Source organism: Dendrobates tinctorius, unplaced genomic scaffold (assembly GCF_039654945.1).
Source record: "Dendrobates tinctorius isolate UK_male_01 unplaced genomic scaffold, ASM3965494v1 ptg000083l, whole genome shotgun sequence".
Taxonomy (NCBI): domain Eukaryota; kingdom Metazoa; phylum Chordata; class Amphibia; order Anura; family Dendrobatidae; genus Dendrobates; species Dendrobates tinctorius.
The window spans coordinates 38,661,496-38,682,086 of NW_027361751.1; the positions used below are offsets into that span (position 1 = coordinate 38,661,496).

The window sequence follows — 20,591 nt, forward strand, 5'->3', positions numbered from 1 at the left end:
TTTGTTTACGAGCCACCCGAATCTGGACAGGGTGTCGAAAACGATGGTAAGACTTTGGTGAGCCTGGGGAAAGGACGGAGCTTTGATTAGAATGTCGTCGAGGTACAGAAAGAGGACGAGATCTCTGATCCTCAACAGGGCCATCAACGCCACCATGATCTTTGTAAACACTCTGGGCACGGTGGCGAGACCGAAGGGCAGGGCGACAAACTGGTAGTGGTCCTGATGAATAGCGAAACACATGAATTTCTGATGCCTGGGAAAGATGGGGACATGCAGATAGGCATCTTGAATGTCTATTGAGCACATGAATTCCTGTGCCTCCATGGAAGCGATTACTGAACGAAGGGACTCCATCCTGAAATGTCGCAGGCGGACCCTTTTGTTCAGTAATTTGAGATCCAGAATGGGCCGAACCACGCTGCCTTTTTTCGGCACTACAAACAGGTTTGAGCAAAACCCTGTGAATCGTTCCATTTCGGGAACGGGCACAATCACCCCAGAACGGAGAAGAGAGGCGATGGATGCAAAGAAACCCAGAACTAAGGCGGGGTCTTTTGGAGGTCGGGACTCGAAGAAGCGATCCCAGGGCCGAGAAACGAACTCTATCTTGTATCCTGAGGATATAACTTCCTTGACCCAAGCGTCTTCCACAGAGGCAAACCAGACGTCTCTGAAGAAAAGGAGTCGGCCGTCCAGTTGGGAATGCGCCTCAGAACTTTGTTGATAGTCATGCCGATGTGGACCGTCCAGTTCTGGACCTGGAGGATCTGCCCTGGGAGGAGTGAGATCGCCAGGAGGGAGTGGGCCTAAAGGAGACCTTCGTCCTATCCTGGTGTGCTTGCGGCCTTTGTTGGTTGGAAAAAGGTTCTGCCGTCGCGATGCGGCGGAAAGACCGAAAGGGCCGAAACTGATGCCTTGGGGGGGTCTACAAGGCTTGGACTGAGGGAGAAGAGAGCTTGTGCCCCCAGTGGCGTCTTTAATAATGTGGTCCAGCTGGGATCCGAAGAGACGTGCTCCCTGAAAAGGCAGATTGATAAGGGACTTTTTTGATGACAAATCCGCCTGCCAAGCCTTAAGCCAAATTGTACGCCGGATTGCTGCTGGACGCTTGAGCTGCGCAAGACGCAGCATCTAAGGAGGCAGAGACCAAATATTCCCCTGCATGGGAGATCTGGTTGGCTAGCTCGGCCAGTCGCTCCGGTTGGGCTCCATCAAGAATGCCTTGGCGGAGATCCTCCGCCCAAGTTGCTATGACCTTTGCTACCCAAGTGGAAGCAAAGACCGGGCTTAGCACCGTCACAGCCGCTTCGAATGCTGACTTTGCTAAGGATTCTATGATCCGGTCGTTAGAATCCTTCAGAGACACCACACCTGAAATCAGAAGGACCGTGTTGTTAGATAGTCTGGACACAGGAGCGTCTACAGAGGGGGAAGCCGACCAGTTGTCGGTGAGCGCTCGAGAAAATGGATACAGCACGCCGAGACATTTCCCTCTTTGAAAGCGCCTGGTCGGATTTGCTCTTTCCCTGGTAAGTAGCTTGTCAAACTCAGAGTGAGAAGCGAAGACTCTGGAAGGTGCTTCTGCCCGTCAGAACGAAACCTCCTGATCTGAGGGTTTCGCAGGGGAGTCTGATCTCGAAAGTGTGGTTGATCCCTGCAATGAGGTTCTGTACTGTAACCTTCATGTCCGCGGTATGGTCCAAATCCAGCTCTAAAATCCCTTCGGATGGCGCATTGTGACCTGCTGGATCCTGCAGAAGTGTCCAGGGGCAACTTATCAAGAACAGCCACTAGGGACTGTAACACCCTGGTGAGATCCGCCACAGATTGTGATAAAGAAGAAGCCCACCCAGGAATCTGGGATTCACTGTCTCGTGGAGCCATAGGGGGTTCCTGGGCGGCGGGCTCAATGAGATTGCTGCAGTCGAGGCAGAGGGGAGTGGACTGACCTGAGGAAAGTTTGCGTTTGCAAGAAGAACATGCAAAGTACTTGACTAAAGTGCAAGTGGAGGAAGCAGGAGGACGAGCACGATCAGGCTTAGAGTTACACATAATGAAGGAAAGTCACTGAAGCAGTGCCAGAAGGATGGGGGATAGGAGGCAGAGGAGGGTGTCAGTCTGCAAAGCAGAGCTACTCACGGTCCGGTGTCCTGTAGATGCTTCCAGCGAGCGATGCTGTACAGCTCGTCTGGACCTGCAGGGCCACAGATAGAGGAGACAGAGTCCGGCTGACAGGCTGAGAAAATGGAGGCAGCCTGAGAGGAGCAGGATAGAAAAGCACGCACTTCCTTGAGGAGACAGGGAGGAGTGGGCGGGGCTAACCACAGTAAGGAGGCCGAAGATGGCGCTGCCCGCTGCCAATAGGCAGGCAAGGAGTGGGTGGGCCAAGCCCCACCTCAGGAGCACAGACACCGAGGGAGAGAGCAGTGGGCGGACCTAAAACAAGCGGGAGAGAAGCCCGCCTAAGGATGAAGGCGGGGGGGGGGGGGGGGCGTGGCCGCGACGCAGAGCAAGGCCCAAATTTAAGCCGGGGCCAGGAGTAAATGCGGCGGCCACTGGGAAGCGCAGGGCGGCGCGGAGACACTGCTGCAGTGCCGCGGCGACCGCTCCACAGTGGATCTTTGCTTGAAGCCCGGCTGCTGAGATGAAATGAGATGAGATAAGTGCAGCCAGGGAGGGAGGGGGGGGGGGGCAGGGTGAGGAAGAGGCTGCTGAGAGGAGCCGTGATACCTCGGGAGACATGCCACTCAGGGGTCCCATACTTACCCTCTACCTGTTCCTGTGTTCTGAGGGGCAAAACCCTGTGGAAGATGGTACCTTCATCATCCAGTGTAGAAGGATGTCCGCGTCTCTTCCAGACCAACAGGCTGTTGTGGGCAAGTAGGTGGGAGACGGGGGGACGAGGACCAGTCTGGATCGCCTGACACGCATCCGTGCTAGGAGCTCTTGGTCCTGCTGTGGAGAGCTATGAGGATACGGGGTGGCAGTACACGCCGTACTCAGTCTCTTTGTGGGAGTACAGTTGTGACCATTCACTCTGTATCCCTCCGAAAACCTGAAAAGAAACTACGCACACTGAGGTAGATATGGGTCTAATGAAAGACCCGTGTCCACCTCCTACTGACACTAAGCTAAACTGAGCAAATTAGTGCCAGTCGGTGGGGTGTACACTGCGGAGGAGGAGCTAACCTTTTTCTCTACATAGTGTCAGCAGCACACACCCATGGTTCCTGTGTCCCCCAATGAAGCGATATTATATTCTTTTTTTTTTCTTTGTAAAAATATATATATCTCTCTCTATCTCTTTAGAAAGAAAAAAAAAAGAAGAAACACAATCACCCGGTCATTAACAATTTACATTAACAAAAATATCATCTATACAGAAGCTCTTACTGGAATGAGTCCAGGCCGGCGTAGATGCCATCCTCCAGGTTCGGGCTGGGATCGCTAATGAAGTCGTTCAGTAACAGACGAGCAAGAGATTTCTGCACAAGTTTGCAGTAAGGAGAGTGGAAAATCATGAAGCCGAAGTCATCCAGGGTGAACGGCCTATCGTTTCCCTCTAGGAAAAAAAAAAAAAAAAAAGTCAGAATTTTTCCAAATGCCAAGTTGCCGGCAGCAGACGGAAGCCCGGGTACCTTTCTGCCACTGTGACTGGATCTTCTTGCGGTAGGTGGAGTAGCAGCGGTCCAATGCACTGAGATAGCACTGGATAGACAATTTCCCATCGACCACCGGATACTCAGACACCATGTCAGGCTTGTAGAAGTCGTACGCGTGCTGCATGTGGGTCCCACGCAACCCTGCAACATTAGGAAGAGCACAGGTCAGCGGTGGAAGGAGGCTACCAAACCGGCGAAGGCGACCTTCTACTCCCTAGTGTAAGGCGTGTGTATGGAGCAAGCTCCGTCCTCCAAAGGCGGGGAGCCGGCTGTGCTATACAGCCAGCACATGCCTCTACCAGCAGCGACCAGAGCTAGAGACGATCACTGCTGCTTAACCATTTAGTTGCCACAGTAAGTCTGACAAAAGCATTTAAATGGTTCCAATGCAACAGATTGTCTCTTTCATTACATGCTGCAATACTGAATTATATAGTTTGAAAACTTTTTTTTTTTTTTTTTTTAATTTATACATCTCCTTCGCGACTTACAAAATTGGAAAAAAAAAAAAGATATATCTATCTCGTTTTTTTATTTTTTTTTTAACTGAAACCCTAATTTTTTTCTTACATAAAAAGTTCTGGTTTTTAACCTCTAAAACATGTAAAATAAAATTTAAAAAACCTATACAAGTTATGCCTTAACCCCTTCACCCCCAAGAGTGGTTTGCACGTTCATGACCGGGCCAATTTTTACAATTCTGACCACTGTACCTTTATGAGGTCATAACTCTCGAACGCTTCCATGGATCCCGGTGATTCTGACATTGTTTTCTCGTGACATATTGTACTTCATGATAGTGGTAAAATTTCATTCAAATAACTTGCGTTTATTTGTGAGACAAACGGAAATTTGGCGAAAATTTCGCAATTTTCCAACTTTGAATTTTTATGCCCTTAAATCACAGAGATACGGCACACAAAAAACTTGATAACTAACATTTCCCACATGTTTACTTTACATCAGCACAATTTTGGAACCAAAATTTTTTTTTGTTAGGAAGTTATAAGGGTTAAAAGTTGACCAGCGATTTCTCATTTTTACAACACCATTTTATTTTTAGGACCACATCACATTTGAAGCCACTTTGAGGGGTCTATATGATAGAAAATACCCAAAAGTGACACCATTCTAAAAACTGCACCCCTTAAGGTGCTCAAAACCACATTCAAGAAGTTTATTAACCCTTTAGGTGCGTCACAGGAATTTTTTTGAATATTTAAAAAAAATGAACATCTAACTTTTTTTCATAAAAAAAATACTTCAGGTTCAATTATTTTTATTTTACCAAGGGTAACAGGAGAAATTGAACTGCAAAAGTTATTGTGCAATTTGTCCTGAGTACGCAGATACCTGATATGTGGGGGGGGAACGACTGTTTCGGCGCATGGCAGAGCTCAGAATGGAAGGAGCGCCGTTTGACTTTTTCAATGCAAAATTGGCTGGAATTCAGATTGGACGCCATGTCACGTTTGGAGAGTCCCTGATGTACCTAAACAGTGGAAACCCCCTACAAGTGACCCCATTTTGGAAACTAGACCCCCCCAAGGAACTTATCTAGATATGTGGTGAGAACTTTGAACCCACAAGGGCTTTACAGAAGTTTATAACGTACAGCGGTACACTTAAAAAATCATATTTTTTCCACAAAAATGATCTTTTCACCCCAATTTTTATTTTCCCAAGGGTAACAGGACCCTAAAAGTTATTGTGCAATTTGTCCTGAGTACGCTGATACCCCACATGTGGGGGTAAACCACTATTTGGGCGCATGGCAGAGCTCGGAAGGGAAGCAGCGCCATTTGACGTTTTTGGCTGGAATTGAGATCGGACACCATGTCGCGTTTGGAAAACCCCTGATGTACCAAAACAGTGGAAACCCCCCACAAATGACACCATTTTGGAAACTAGACCCCCTAAGGAACTTATCTAGATGTGTGGTGAGAACTTTGAACCCCCATGGGCTTCACAGAAGTTTATAACATAAAGCCATACAATTAAAAAATGATATTTTTTCCACAAAAATGATCTTTTCACCCTCAATTCTTATTTTTCCAAGGGTAACAGGACCCTAAAAGTTACTGTGCAATTTGTCCTGAGTACGCTGATACCCCACATGTGGGGGTAAACCACTATTTGGGCGCATGGCAGAGCTCGGAAGGGAAGCAGCGCCATTTGACGTTTTTGGCTGGAATTGAGATCGGACACCATGTCGCGATTGGAAAACCCCTGATGTACCAAAACAGTGGAACCCCCCCACAAATGACACCATTTTGGAAACTAGACCCCCTAAGGAACTTATCTAGATGTGTGGTGAGCACTTTGACCTCCCCAGTGCTTCACAGAAGTTTACAACGCCCGGGCGTGAAAATAAAAAATTCGTATTTTTTCCACAAACATGATCTTTTAGTCACCATTTTTTTATTTTCCCAAGGGTACCAGGAGAAATTGGACCCCAAAAGTTGTTGTCCAATTTGTCCTGAGTACGCTGACACCCCATATGTGGGAGAAAACTACTGTATGGGCACACGTCGGGGCTCGGAAGGGAAGCAGTGACGTTTTTGAATGCAGACTTTGATGGAATGGTCTGCGGGTGTCATGTGCGTTTGGAGAGCCCCTGATGTACCTAAACTATTGAAACTCCCCACAAGTGACCCCATTTTGGACACTAGACCCCCCACGGAACTTATCTAGATGTGTGGTGAGCACTTTGAACCCCCAAGTGCTTCACAGAAGTTTATAACACTCGGATGTGAAAATAAAAAAATCATTTTTTTCCACAAAAATGATATTTTTGCCCCCAATTTTTTATTTTCCTAAGGGTAACAGGAGAAATTGGACCCCAAAAATTGTTTTGCAATTTGTCCTGAGTAGGCTGCTACCCTACATGTGGGGGTAAAACACTGTTTGGGCGCATAGCAGAGCTTGGAAGGGAAGGAGCACCATTTGACTTTTTCAACTCAGAATTGGCTGGAATTGAGATCAGACGCCATGTTGCATTTGGAGAGCCCCTGATGTGCCCAAACAGTGGAAACCCCCAATTCTAACTCCAACCCGAACCCCAACACGCCCCTAACCCTAGCCCTAACCCTAGCCCTAACCCTAGCCCTAACCCTAGCCCTAACCCTAGCCCAACACACCCCTAGCCCTAACCCTAATGGAAAAATGGAAATAAATACATTTTTTTTATTTTATTATTTTTCCCTAACTAAGGGGGTGATAACGGGGGGTTTGATTTACTATTTATGGCGGTTTTTATGTTTGGCGGCTGTCGCACGCTAAAAGACGCTTTTTATTGTAAAAATAGTTTTTGCATCACCACATATTGAGAGCTATAATTTTTCCTTATTTTGACCCACCGAGTCATGTGAGGTCTTATTTTTTGCGGGACGAGTTGACGTTTTTATTGGTACCATTTTCGGGCACGTGAAATTTTTTGATCGCTTTTTATTCCGATTTTTGGGACGCAGAATGAACAAAAACCAGCGTTTCATGAATTTCTTTTGGGGGGGGTGCGTTTACACCGTTCCGCGTGCGGTAAAATTGATAAAGCGGTTTTATTCTTCGGGTCAGTACGGTTACAGCGATACCTCATTTAGGTCGTTTTTTTATGTTTTTGTCGGTTTTATGCAATGAAAACTATTTTATATAAAAAATAATTATTTTTGCATCGCTTTATTCTGCGAGTTATAACTTTATTTTTTCGCTGATGATGCTGTGTGGCGGCTTGTTTTTTGCGGGACAAGATGACGTTTTCAGCGGTACCATGGATATTTATATGCGTCTTTTTGATCGCGCGTTATTGCACTTTTTGTTTGGCGGTATGATAATAAATCATTATTTTTTGCTTCGTTTTTTATTTTTATTTTTTAAGTGGTTCGCTAAAGGGGTTAACTAATGGGACAGTTTTATAGGGCAGGTCGTTACGGACGCGGCGATACCTAATATGTGTACTTTTATTGTTTTTTTTTATTATTATTTTCAAAAAATGAATTTATTGGGGAATATTTTTTTTTTTTTTTACTAATTTGACGATTTTTTTAAATTTATTTTTACACTTTTTTTTAATTTTTTTTTTTACTTTATTACATAGTCCCAGGTGGGACATCACTGTCCTGTGACAGATCGCTGATCTGTCACATCACAGATCACTGTGACAGATCAGCAATCTGTCACAGGCAGTGCACAAGGCTTCCTCATGCCTGCGCTTTGCAGGCACTGAGGAAGCCAGCTTCCCCAGGCCCCCGAAGGCCCCCGTCGCCATCTTGTATTCGGGGGCCTGGAGGAAAGGAGCCCCCCGCAGCAGCGCTGCACATTGCGCTGCCGTGGGGGGCTCAGGGAAGCACGGAGGGAGCCCCCTCCCTGCCGATGCTTCCCTTTAACTCCCGGTACACAGCGATCGCGTTTGATCGCGGTGTGCAAGGGGTTAACGTGTCGGGGGCGGTCCGTGACCGCCCCTGACACATTGTGTCGGGTGTCAGCTGTGATAATCAGCTGACACCCGGCCGCGATCAGCGGCGCTCACCACGTGGGCGCCGCTGATCGCGGTAGACGTACTATCCCGTCCCCGGTCATACGGGCCCGGGTACCGTGGACGGGATAGTACGTCTCATGTCAGGAAGGGGTTAATCATTGATGGAATTTAAAAAAAAAAAAAATAATATGGCTCTTGGAAGGGAGGATAAAGAAAAAAAAAAAAAAAAAAAGGGGAAGCGCAAAAATAAAAATAAGTTTTGTTGGGAAAGGGTTAAGCACCACCAAAAACTTTTATATTTGTCTGTTGGCGTAGTATCAGGACACTAGAGGGCAGCGGTGTTCCATGCCGTCATGCACACGGAGCTAAACTAACCTCTTTCTAATACCAGAGTTGCATTCGGCCCCACCAGCATGGCGACGGCTCCGGCCCCTCCTGTGGGTCTGGCGCTTCCTGTGGCGTACACGGCAATGTCTCCAGCGACCACCAGAGCATAGCGTCCTGCAGAATAGGTCCGATGTTATACAGTGGAATGAAACGCATAGGTTGAATGAGCTGCTGTGATGAGGGGTCAAGTTTCATTTTTTTTTTTTTTTTTTGCACCAAGCACTTTGCTTTTTTTTTGCAATAGACCCAACTGTACAATTTTGGTATTGGCAGAAGGGAGTCACAGGACAGGTATTAAAACACACAACTGCCTGAGTCACATCCGCCTCATATTCATGGCAGAAGTCTCCAGGTTGTGTACGGTGAGGGTTCAGGAGCAGAGCCTGCAGCATTCACGGTGTAAAAGCCAGCGTCAGAAAGAACTACAGTTCTACAGTCATGGCCGAAAGTGTTGGCACCCATGAAATTGCTCAGTACAGGCCGCAATGAGGAGGTGCCCGTCGGTGCTGCGGGGGCTCTACTGACATTTTGTGAAAGGCCAGAGTTCCCGCAGGTCCACGGTTTCCCATGCGGTGGACTGGACTCCAGGAAAATGGCTGCTGGCCGGGGGCAGCACTTGCAATGATTGAGATCTCGGCTCAAAATCTCATCTCCCAAGATCTCCATCGGTGCATGCGCCGCCCCCAGCCAGCAGCCATTTTCCTGGAGTCCAGTCCACCGCATGGGAAACAGTGGACCTGTGGGAACTCTGGCCTTTCACAAAATGTCCGCAGCACCAGAGACACCCACAGCAGCACCGGAGATGCCCTTATTTCCGCCTGTAGCAACGCTCCACTCTTGCCTCCACCAGCAGCTACCCCACTTCACTGCAGCCACCACCCTCCGGTAAGCAATAAGATGCATGGATTAAGACTTGGGTACACTAATAGATCACAGACTAAATATGAGTCAACAGTGTAATGCAGCAGCAAAAAAGGCAAATGCTATTCTAGGATGTATTAACAGAAGCATACAGTCTAGATCACGACGTGAAGTCATTATTTCCCTCTACTCCTCTTTGGTCAGACCTCATCTGGAATATTGTGTCCAGTTTTGGGCACCACATTTTAAAAAAGACATCAACAAACTGGAGCAAGTTCAGAAAAGAGCGACCAGAATGGTGACCGGTCTGCAAACCCTGTCTTATGAGGAAAGGTTGCAGGATTTGGGATTGTTTAGTTTGCAGAAGAGAAAACTGAGAGGAGACTTAATAGCTGTCTACAAATATCTCAAGGGCTGTCACATTGTAGAAGGATCATCTTTATTCTCATTTGCACAAGGAAAGACTAGAAGCAATGGGATGAAACTGAATGGGAGGAGACACAGATTAGATATTAGAAAATTTTTTTAGAGTGATCAATGAGTGGAACAGGCTGCCAGGAGAGGTGGTGAGTTCTCCTTCAATAGAAGTCTTCAAACAGAGGCTGGACAAATATCTGTCTGGGATGATTTAGTAAATCCTGCTTTGAGCAGGGGGTTGGACCAGATGGCCCAGGAGGTCCCTTCCAACTCTACGATTCTATGATTATAAGAAGCACCTTACGAAGAGCGAACATGTCAGGCATGCAGAGATAAGGAGACTTTTAAGCCGCAATGCTCGTTGGGAAATAAGACAAAAGGAGAATCGTTACTCCTTGGATCCCGGTCAGATGCCTCTCACACACCCAAACCAGATCTCACTTTGCACTGAGGAGGGGCAGCACCCTGAAACACAGTGTCTGCACATGGAGATTCTGGTTTGGTGTTTATCCTAAGTCATGTAACAAGGCTCATTAAAGGGTCGACAATGACTTTTACGATTGCCATTTCCTATAGGTGGCGCTAGAGTTCTAGTCCTCTTCCTCTCTGAAGAGACAATTTGCAGTTTTCTGCTGTGAAACTTACCGTCCCAAGAGCTGGACTCCACCCAGTTGGCGGCGTTAAAGAGGGCAGCGGTGCCCCCATAACATGCATTAGTCGTGTCGATGCCTTCAACGTCTGTATTGCCAGACTCTTCGAACAGCTGCATCAGGACGGTCTTCACAGACTTGGACTTGTCGATGATGGTTTCCGTTCCCACTTCCAACCTTCCGATACAGTCGTAGGACAGGCTGTTCCTCTCCATCAGCTTCTGGACCACGGTCAGGCACAGGGAGTTGATGTCTTCTCGGTCCGAGCAGAAGCCCATCTTGGACTGACCCAAGCCAATGGTGTATTTCCCCGCTCCGACCCCATCGAACTTCTCCAGCTCTTCCTGGTCAACATACTGGGACGGGAAGTAAATCTCCAGAGCGACGATTCCCACATCTTTAGGCCAGGAAGCTTCAGCGGAGACAGGAAGAGATCCAGGCATGGTGATCAATCTGGACAGAGGGGGAAGAAGCAGAAGAAAGGCAAGGTAATGGGGTGAGGTCACAGAATAATTACAATCCACCGATCTCTGAACTGCAGCAAAGGCTTGGGGGGCATGCATATCCCCCGCACTATTGCTGTAGGACGGCGCATACAGCCGATCCTTTATGATTACAGACATGGATGCTTTCTTTTCCTGCTGCCAAAACAATAAACATAAAAATGTGCAAATAATCTTAAGTGGACGGAAGCCCCCAAATAATAAGCCATTTACAGCATAGGGAAATCCTGCTGATCTCAGGGGGTGAGACCACCGAGATCAGGGCTCTGGACGCTCGTGAAGGTGCAAGTGCTCTGCCCCATTCATTGTCTATGGGACGGCGCTAGGCCGAGAAGCTGCACCTCACGCCGTTCAGGACGGGCCTGAAGATCCCTCATTCTCTGGGGTACAGAAACCCAATCTAAGGGAAAGGGGGCTTTGAGTTTTCCCCCCAATATCCGCTAGTGTTCGGTGTACACAGCTCCTATGTAGGCCAATATGCCACGAAACAAGACCCGAGTGTGGAGGGGCACAAAGTGAGAAGGAGAAAACAAGAAAAACCCAAATACCCAGTAATGATCCCATCAGGACGGACGATTGTGCGAGTATTATTGTAAAGCCACTGTTTGTGTGTTCAGGGAGACAAGAGGGTGAGGGACAGGTAGTCTGCTCTGTCCGAGGCGCTGTCCGGCCTCGAGTCACTGCAGATTGTGAGTCCTTACATCGCACGGTCAGGAGTATCATGTGACCACAAGAATGCGACATGCACGCTCCTGGCCACATCCCGACTAGACGTGTCCGGCCTTAGTGTAGGGGGATTGAGGAAGGCCGGAAACAGTCTAGTCTGGATGTGGCCAGGAGCTGCCCAACTGCAGAATTGGGGGTCGCATGACCGCCATCACCAGGACAATCAGAGTGACTGCACACTTGGGCCACAAGGACGGACGGATCCCTTTAATCATAGGGCTGAAAAAAAAAAAAAAAAAACCCTTACTGAGGTGGATTGCGGGTGCGGCTGGTCAGGGGGGCACACCGCGGGGCCCTCGCTGCTTGGTCAGGGGGGCACACCGCGGGGCCCTCGCTGCTTGGTCAGGGGGGCACACCGCGGGGCCCTCGCTGCTTGGTCAGGGGGGCACACCGCGGGGCCCTCGCTGCTTGGTCAGGGGGGCACACCGCGGGGCCCTCGCTGCTTGGTCAGGGGGGCACACCGCGGGGCCCTCGCTGCTTGGTCAGGGGGGCACACCGCGGGGCCCTCGCTGCTTGGTCAGGGGGGCACACCGCGGGGCCCTCGCTGCTTGGTCAGGGGGGCACACCGCGGGGACGTCGCTGCTTGGTCAGGGGGGCACACCGCGGGGCCCTCGCTGCTTGGTCAGGGGGGCACACCGCGGGGACGTCGCTGCTTGGTCAGGGGGGCACACCGCGGGGCCCTCGCTGCTTGGTCAGGGGGGCACACCGCGGGGACGTCGCTGCTTGGTCAGGGGGGCACACCGCGGGGACGTCGCTGCTTGGTCAGGGGGCACACCGCGGGGACGTCGCTGCTTGGTCAGGGGGCACACCGCGGGGACGTCGCTGCTTGGTCAGGGGGCACACCGCGGGGACGTCGCTGCTTGGTCAGGGGGCACACCGCGGGGACGTCGCTGCTTGGTCAGGGGGCACACCGCGGGGACGTCGCTGCTTGGTCAGGGGGCACACCGCGGGGACGTCGCTGCTTGGTCAGGGGGCACACCGCGGGGCTCCCCGAAATCCTTGGTCGTCAGCGGATTATCAGGATGTTTAATGCTAAAGGCCAAACCCCACAATCCACAGAGACGGAGGGCATCGGAGCGTGCGGCACTACAATGACCAGCACCTCCTCGCTGTGGGATGGGGGCCACCATCACCTCACAGAGCCAGCACTACAACTCCTAGCAGATCAGGCCACTGTGCACATTACCGGCAACGAGTGTGAAGCCACCTGAGACTTGTAGTGCTCCGCCGCCCCTCTTACCGCAGGCGGTGCCCGGCCAGCCCGCCCGTGTCCCCGGCAGTCACTCCGCGGAGAGGTCACACGCGCTCATCACACTCCTGCCCGCACTGACACAGCCGGCGCCGCCCACACTGCGCACGCGCGCTGCCTCTCACTGCGGCACTGTCCATGACTAGGCTTCACGCCGCCATATTTAATGAGGGCAAGACGACTCTCCCCCCACACAGGCTGACGCCGCGGTAGTTTCTTCACGAAGGTCAATCGTATCATGTGACCAATACACCGTCACACTGTGTGTGGCACGGCTGCCATCACGGCTTTCAGGACCAGGGGACTCGCTGCAAAATCGTCCGCGACATGCTCCTAGAAGCGGCCACTAGAGGGAGCTGGCTGCATAGGATACTTTCCTACAGGGTTAGTGCTCCTAATGACTGAAGTGGGGGTGTAGAGAGCTCCCCCTAGTGGCGTGTCTGATCACGAGTGTTTTTTTTAGTAATTCTGCCCCTAGAAACTCCACGTCCACAGTCCATGTTTACATGCGAAGAGCCACATCTAGGAATAGATCCAGGTGAAGGAGAGGTAATGACCCTGGACTTCAGTGATAAACTGAACAATAAAAAAAAAAATTCAGTCTCCCCATGAGATGTTTGTACTGGGGACATAATGGGCAAAAAATAAAAAAAGGCAATCAGTGTTAAATGAAAAAGTGCCCCCTCCCCACACAAATAGAGGCTCATTAGTGAGATATACATTTTACTGCACAAACATTACATAAAAAGGTGAAAAAAAAAAAAACAACCTTTCACATATCGGTCGGTCGTTAACTTAAATACATGTATTTGGGGCTAAAAAGGATTTTTCCATTTTGCATCGTTTTCCTCTTACAGCCGGTGTTGCGCCGTGTATTGCTGGCTGCACAATGAGTTAACTAGGCACCTGTCAGTGAGCTCGTCTTTGAGTCTTAGGCCGGGAATCACACTTGCGGGAAACTCACACGAGTCTCGCACCTCAATATCCGGCACTCGGATAGATATACATGCAGCTGAGCGCTCCGGTCCGAGTGCCGGTGCCAAGGATTGAGACGAGAGACTCACGCGACTTTCTCACAAGTGTGACCCCGGCCGTGCAGCCAAACAGCCGTATACATGGCCCCCGGACTGGACCGGAATGCACGGCCTGTCCCTTGTAGAGCCAGCTTCTGCTCCCCGGTCTTACGGTGGCAGAGAGGGTCCGCCACCAATTGGGGCCCCAAAAGCTTTCTGGGAGGACAATGAAGTCTGCGATCTATGCTCTGTGACTTGTAGGTTGTGGCCGCGCCACCACATCTAGGAAGAACTGATAAAATGGCATTTTTCTTGATGAGATGAGAAGCGACACAGTTGTCACTTTACACCTTTATGACGGAGGGAAAAGCCAGAATCATAGAATCGTAGAGTTGGAAGGGACCTCCTGGGCCATCTGGTCCAACCCCCTGCTCAAAGCAGGATTCGCTAAATCATCCCAGTCAGATGTCTGTCCAGCCTCTGTTTGAAGACTTCCATTGAAGGAGAACTCACCACTTCTCGTGGCAGCCTGTTCCACTCATTGATCACTCTAACTGTCAAAAAGTTTTTTCTAATATCTAATCTGTGTCTCCTCCCATTCAGTTTCATCCCATTGCTTCTAGTCTTTCCTTGTGCAAATGAGAATAAAGTTGATCCTTCTACAATGTGACAGCCCTTTAGATATTTGTAGACAGCTATTAAGTCTCCTCTCAGTCTTCTCTTTTGCAAACTAAACATTCCCAAATCCTGCAACCTTTCCTCATAAGACAGGGTTTGCAGACCGGTCACCATTCTGGTCGCTCTTTTCTGAACTTGCTCCAGTTTGTTGATGTCTTTTTTAAAATGTGGTGCCCAAAACTGGACACAATATTCCAGATGAGGTCTGACCAAAGAGGAGTAGAGGGAAATAATGACTTCACGTGATCTAGACTGTATGCTTCTGTTAATACATCCTAGAACTGCATTTGCCTTTTTTGCTGCTGCATCACACTGTTGACTCATATTCAGTCTGTGATCTATTAGTATACCCAAGTCTTTTTCACATGTGCTGTCACTTAGCACTATTCCTCCCATTCTATATATGCTTTTTTCATTTTTATTGCCCAGATGTAGTACTTTGCATTTCTCCCTGTTAAAAACCATTCTGTTAGTTACTGCCCACTTCTCCAGTTTATTTAAATCTTTTTGAATCCTCTCTCTCTCTTCTCTAGTATTAGCTATCCCTCCTAGCTTTGTGTCATCAGCAAATTTAATCAGTTTACCCTCAATTCCTTCATCTAAATCGTTGATAAAGATGTTGAACAATACAGGGCCCAGGACAGAGCCCTGTGGTACCCCACTTGAGACATTCTTCCAACTGGATGTGCAGCCATTTACGACCACTCTTTGGGTCCGATCACTAAGCCAGTTATGAATCCACCTAACAGTTGCCTTGTCCATTCCATACTTAGTCATTTTTTCAATAAGGATTGTATGAGAGACTTTGTCAAATGCTTTGCTGAAGTCAAGATATACTATATCTACAGCATTTCCTTGATCCACCCAATCAGTGATACCTTCATAGAAGGAAATTAAGTTAGTCTGACATGACTTATTAGTTACAAACCCATGCTGACTCTGTTTGATCACTTCATTCTTATCCAGGTACTGACATACATGTTGTTTAATAATTTGTTCAAAGATCTTTCCTGGTATAGAAGTCAGACTCACCGGCCTATAGTTGCCTGGGTCCACCTTCTTCCCCTTTTTGAAGATAGGAACAACATTTGCTCTTCTCCAGTCTTCTGGCACTTCTCCTGTTCTCCAAGAATTTTCAAAGATTATGGAGAGTGGTTCAGAAATTTCTTCTGCTATCTCCTTCAGTACTCTGGGGTGTAATTCATCTGGACCTGGAGACTTGAATTCATTTAGGTTAGCTAAGTGTTTCCTCACTATCTTTCTGTTTATAGATATCCTGGATTCTTCTATTCCCTTAATAGGACAGTGAATAACAGTTGGTGTTACATTTCCTTTCTGAGAGAAAACAGATGCAAAATAGGAATTTAAAAGTTCAGCCTTCTCAACATCCTGTCTTACCATTTCATCATTTTCATCCTGTAAAAATCCTATAGCATCTTTGACTTTTCTAAATTCTAAATAAGACGCTCCAAAATAGGAATGAATACTGGAAGGGCAAAGTCCGGCGAGCAGAGAGCGGAAGGCTGAGACAGCGAGGAGGGGGTCCTTAGTGACCCCAGGCTGGTGTCTACAGGCTCCGCAGGCACACTGCTCCGCTATTCTGTCCCCTCAGCTTCATTTTTTGAGGGATCAATTCATTGTTGCAAATGGACTAGAGGAACACAAAATGCAAATGTCACATTGTCTGGTCAGCCATTATTTAAAAACAAACAAAAAATTTAAAGGGAATCTGTCACCCCCCCTCCCCCTCCCCGAGACGTATATGACCTATTATATACAGGTGATAGAAATGTTACACTAGTCTTAGCTGTATGCCCATATTAATGGTCTTGTTGTAGAGAAGTGTTATATTCTCTCTCTTAATGCTTTCTTCCAGGCTCCGGGTTGTGCGGTGCTATAAGAAATCCCTGCCTCCTGTCCTCATTACAATACTACCCTCTCCCATCAGAGTCAATTATTGCTCCGGAATCCCACGCCTGCGCCCTGCACTCCCTCAGAAATACCTCATCCTCCCTTCTGTGGGCGCTGCATTCAGGGATCTTCTGCACAGGCGATGTCCGCTCCAGTGACCTCCAGTGTGCGCGCTGATAAAGTGCTCTCCCCATTTCCTCCCTGCATAGTCCTCGCCATGTACACAGGGTTCCTAGTGATGACTGTGCAGGGAGGGAGAGACACCTTATCGGCGCGCACACCGGAGGTCGCTGGAGCAGAAGTCGCCTGCGCAGAAGATCCCTGAATGCAGCGCCCTCAGAAGGGAGGATGAGGTGAGGATTTCTGAGGGTGTGCAGGGCGCAGGATTCCGGGGCCATAACTGACACCAATGGGATGGAGGTAGTATTATAATGAAGACAGAAGATAACATTTCTCCACAACTAGACCATTAATATGAGGCAGACAGGTGGAGCAGTGTAACATTTCTATTACCTGTATGCCCATATTAATAGGTCATACACGTTCCCCAGGTGGTGACAGATTCTGTTTAAGGCTACACATTTCGGAATTGCCGCGGAAATTTCCGCAGGAATTCCATTCCGCGGGAAATATGCAAGAAAAACCGCGTATTTCCCGCGTAAAAACTAGCGATTTGCAAGTGTAATTAGCTTGCAGAATGCTAGCGTTTTCCAAGCGATCTCTAGCATCGCTTAGAGAACTGATTGAGAGGTTGGTCACACTCGTCAAACATAGTGTTTGACAAGTGTGACCAACTTTTTAGGCTGGTTTCACATTAGCGGTTTTTTTGCTCAGCGCATCGTGCGCGTCCATGCGTCATGCGCACCTATGTTTAACATGGGGGGCGCATGGTCTAGCGTTTGCACGCGTTCATATGCATTTTCGTGCAAATGCGGTTTTTTAAGGTGTGCGCCCAGGGACGCCAGACGCGCCTGTTGCATTTTTGGGTCCGTCCAACGGCGCAAAAAACCCGCATGCGCACACTTGCGCACGGAATGCGACAAAATAAAGGATTACAGTCTATGGGAACGCAGGCGTGCGCATGGACATGCGCACGCTTGCATTAAAAAATGCATGCGTTTTAAGAGTTAACATGGCTTGAGACTGGTTAAAACGCATGCGCCTAAAAAACGCATGACGCGTTTCTATTGCACACGAAGCACTGCGCTAAGAAACACTAATGTGAAAGTAGCCTTGCTATGGAGGCTGCCTATGCAGCATCATTAGTAAAAAGATCTGTTAAAAATAAAAAAAAAAAATGGTGTTTTTCTCACCTTCCCGCGTCCCGCGCAGCCTTCCCGATCATCGCGATGCTCCCGGCAGGTCCCGTTCCCAGTGAAGCATTGTGCCAATGACCTTTGATGACGTCGCGTATCGAGACCGCGACGTCATCAAAGGTCATTGGCGCAATGCTTCACTGGGAACGGGAATTGCTGGGAGCATTGGTGAGGCCTGGGGACGCTGCGCGGGACGGTGAGAAAAACACCATTTTTTTTTTTAATTCTTTTTTTTAACAGAGATATGGTACCCAGGGCCGTGAGGACAGTCTCCTCTCCTCCAGACCCTGGGTACCATCCGCACATTTTCCGCTTACTTTGCGCATGGTGGGCATAGCCACATGCGGAAAGTAAGCGGAACAATGGATTCCTATGGGTGCGGAATTCCCACGATTCTGCACAAAGAATGAGCAAGCTGCGTATTTTTCCGCAATGCGATTTTGCTGCGGAAAAATATGCAGCATTAGCACAGCATGTGCGGAATGCCATTGACTGCAATGGGTTGCTTATTTTATGCATTTCTGCAGCGAAAAAAACACGGCAAAAACGCATAAACTCTGCAGGAATTCCGGACGTGCGAACAAAGCCTCATTGCTGGGACTAGCTGCTGAGTGCCAAGGTGTCCAACCCTGCTCCCTGCTGTCAAAAGACAATGTACACAGAAAGCGGTGGTGTGGGCGGGGTTAGCTTTCTCAGCTCTGCTACAGCTAATAACTCTGATCGCGTCAGAACGGCTGCACCCAGTAAATTAAGTGCTAAATCGCTGGAATCAAGGTCTCTGCCCCTACTTCAGGCTGCTCTCAGACGGGGTAGCAAAAACCTGGCGACAGATTCGCTTTAAGTCTGAGGGGGTGTTTTGTTGTGATTGGTGGTCCGGGCCGGTCTATAGGCTCCTGGGTAATATGGGAAGGTGGGAGCTCTAGGGCGTAACCCCACATGATAAGACGGGAATCCCCCCAGCATCTGGTATGATTAGTGCGGACACGTTGCACGCTGGTGATGTGCGGCTTATTATACCCAGGAGGGATTGCACAGCCAGGACATTATAGCTGGTGACTACCTGACAACTGCTCCTGAGGATCACATCGTCCTAGCTGGGATGGAGCGGTGCCATAACCAGGAGCATCGCTCACCTGCCCAGATATTCTGCACTGGGGTTTGGAGGACTACAGGTTCCAGCATCCAGATGCAGACACCTACAGTAGCCTGTCTGTGACCGGCTTCCTGTAACCCTGCGTGTGCCACCCAATGTGTCTTCAATATGGAAGAAATGCCAATAAGAAGAAAACAAAAAAAAGTGATTCCTATTAACAGCGGAGGGTGGAAAGACAGGAAAGAGACCCTGACCACCGCTCACATCCAGGCACAGGAAGCCATCCATGACTGCTGAGACTTATAGTTCCCCTCACAAGCAGAAAAGCCACTTAATGAAAACGTCACTTCATGCTGAGACTTGTAGTCCACCACATTTGGATAGCCGGCTAATGAGGACATTAATACATGCTGAGACTTGTAGTTCTCCAAACCTCCTATACAACAAACCAGTAAGGAATGCTGGGACTTGTAGTTCTTGGTCTGCACAAGATCCACAGCTTGTCTACAACCCATACAAGAATGCAGCAAGGGACGATACAAACATGCTGAGCCTTGTAGTTCCCCCACAAGTGGAAAATCAGCTGACAGAACAACGATCAGTGCATGAGGAGACTTGTAGTGCCACACAGCTAAATAATCAGGCTGAGACTTGTAGTTCTCCAAAACAATGCACAGCAGCAAGGAGCAAGAGCCACGCTGGGACCTGTAGTTCTGGAAGGCAGGATGAGATGTACAGGGCACCTAATCTGCTGCCACGCAAATCACCACATGCTGAGACTTGTAGTGCCAGGGGAGAACCTGGCCCCTAGCATCTGGGAGAGCTGAGCCTTCAGCCCCTGGCTAGTTACACAGCACATCCGGCTAGTGAGACATGCTGGGACTGTTAGTTCCCCAGCTGCAGAACCTGCTCACCTGTACGTGGTGGCGATGCTCCCGGCTCGGTGCCTGCTGCTGACCGTCAGCACTGCGTGCGGCGCCTGCAGTATACTCCTTATAACAGCACTGCCCTCCCGCGCCACCACACGGCGGCCACCTGACTGACAGCGCTCCCCAGCCAATAGCAGAGCGCACCGGGCAGCGCGAGGACTACAGGACACGCCTACCGGCACCGCACATCCACCTATCGCGGCGGCTCTCCGGCACTCCACTATGGGATGGTGTGAGAAAGTGACGTTGTATGGCCAGAGAGCGGCAGCCAATGGAAAGCAGGGAAGTAGAAAACTCAGCCAATCAGAATGCACGTCCCACTACTGGCGAGGTATATGCATGGGCTTCAGCCCACAGCGTGTGAGTGAGGAGGTTGCCAGGCAACGGGCCTAGAGCTGGGGCTCCCAGGTGACAGGAGTGGCTACGCGTGTAAGATGTGGCGTCAGTTGGCTGCTCGGGTAGCTGGGGGTCTACAGCCGTAGTTATGGATATTTGGGGGTCCCAGCAGCAGTAAGCACGTGACCAGAGTGTTTCATATCCAAGAAGTATCATTTCTCCTTACGGAGAATAACATGCTAAGCATGTCGAGGTGAGGAGACTTAAAGCCGCAATGCTCCTCTGGGAAATATGCTAATTATGCAAATTGTCTCTTCAGAGAGGAAGAGGACTAGAACTCTAGTGCCACCTATTGGAGGTAGCAATCCTAAAAGTCAATGTTG

General features: G+C 49.1%; 1 protein-coding gene across 2 annotated transcripts in view; it reads right to left on the minus strand.

Annotated features, from left to right (window-relative positions):
• Positions 1–20,014, minus strand: part of HMGCS1 (3-hydroxy-3-methylglutaryl-CoA synthase 1) — a 34,124-nt gene extending 14,110 nt beyond the window's left edge. Inside the window, exons 1-5 of one of the 2 annotated variants that reach the window (XM_073584322.1) lie at positions 19,858–20,014; positions 10,450–10,907; positions 8,515–8,640; positions 3,642–3,806; positions 3,397–3,565 (exon numbers count right to left, since the gene is read on the minus strand). In XM_073584322.1, coding sequence (XP_073440423.1) covers positions 3,397–3,565; positions 3,642–3,806; positions 8,515–8,640; positions 10,450–10,897 — 908 coding nt within the window. In that variant the 5' untranslated portion in view covers positions 10,898–10,907; positions 19,858–20,014. Of the gene's footprint in view, positions 1–3,396; positions 3,566–3,641; positions 3,807–8,514; positions 8,641–10,449; positions 10,908–12,923; positions 13,082–19,857 lie in introns of those variants that run through there. The other variant, XM_073584323.1, reaches the window with a different exon arrangement.
• Between the last annotated feature and the right edge of the window lie 577 nt (positions 20,015–20,591).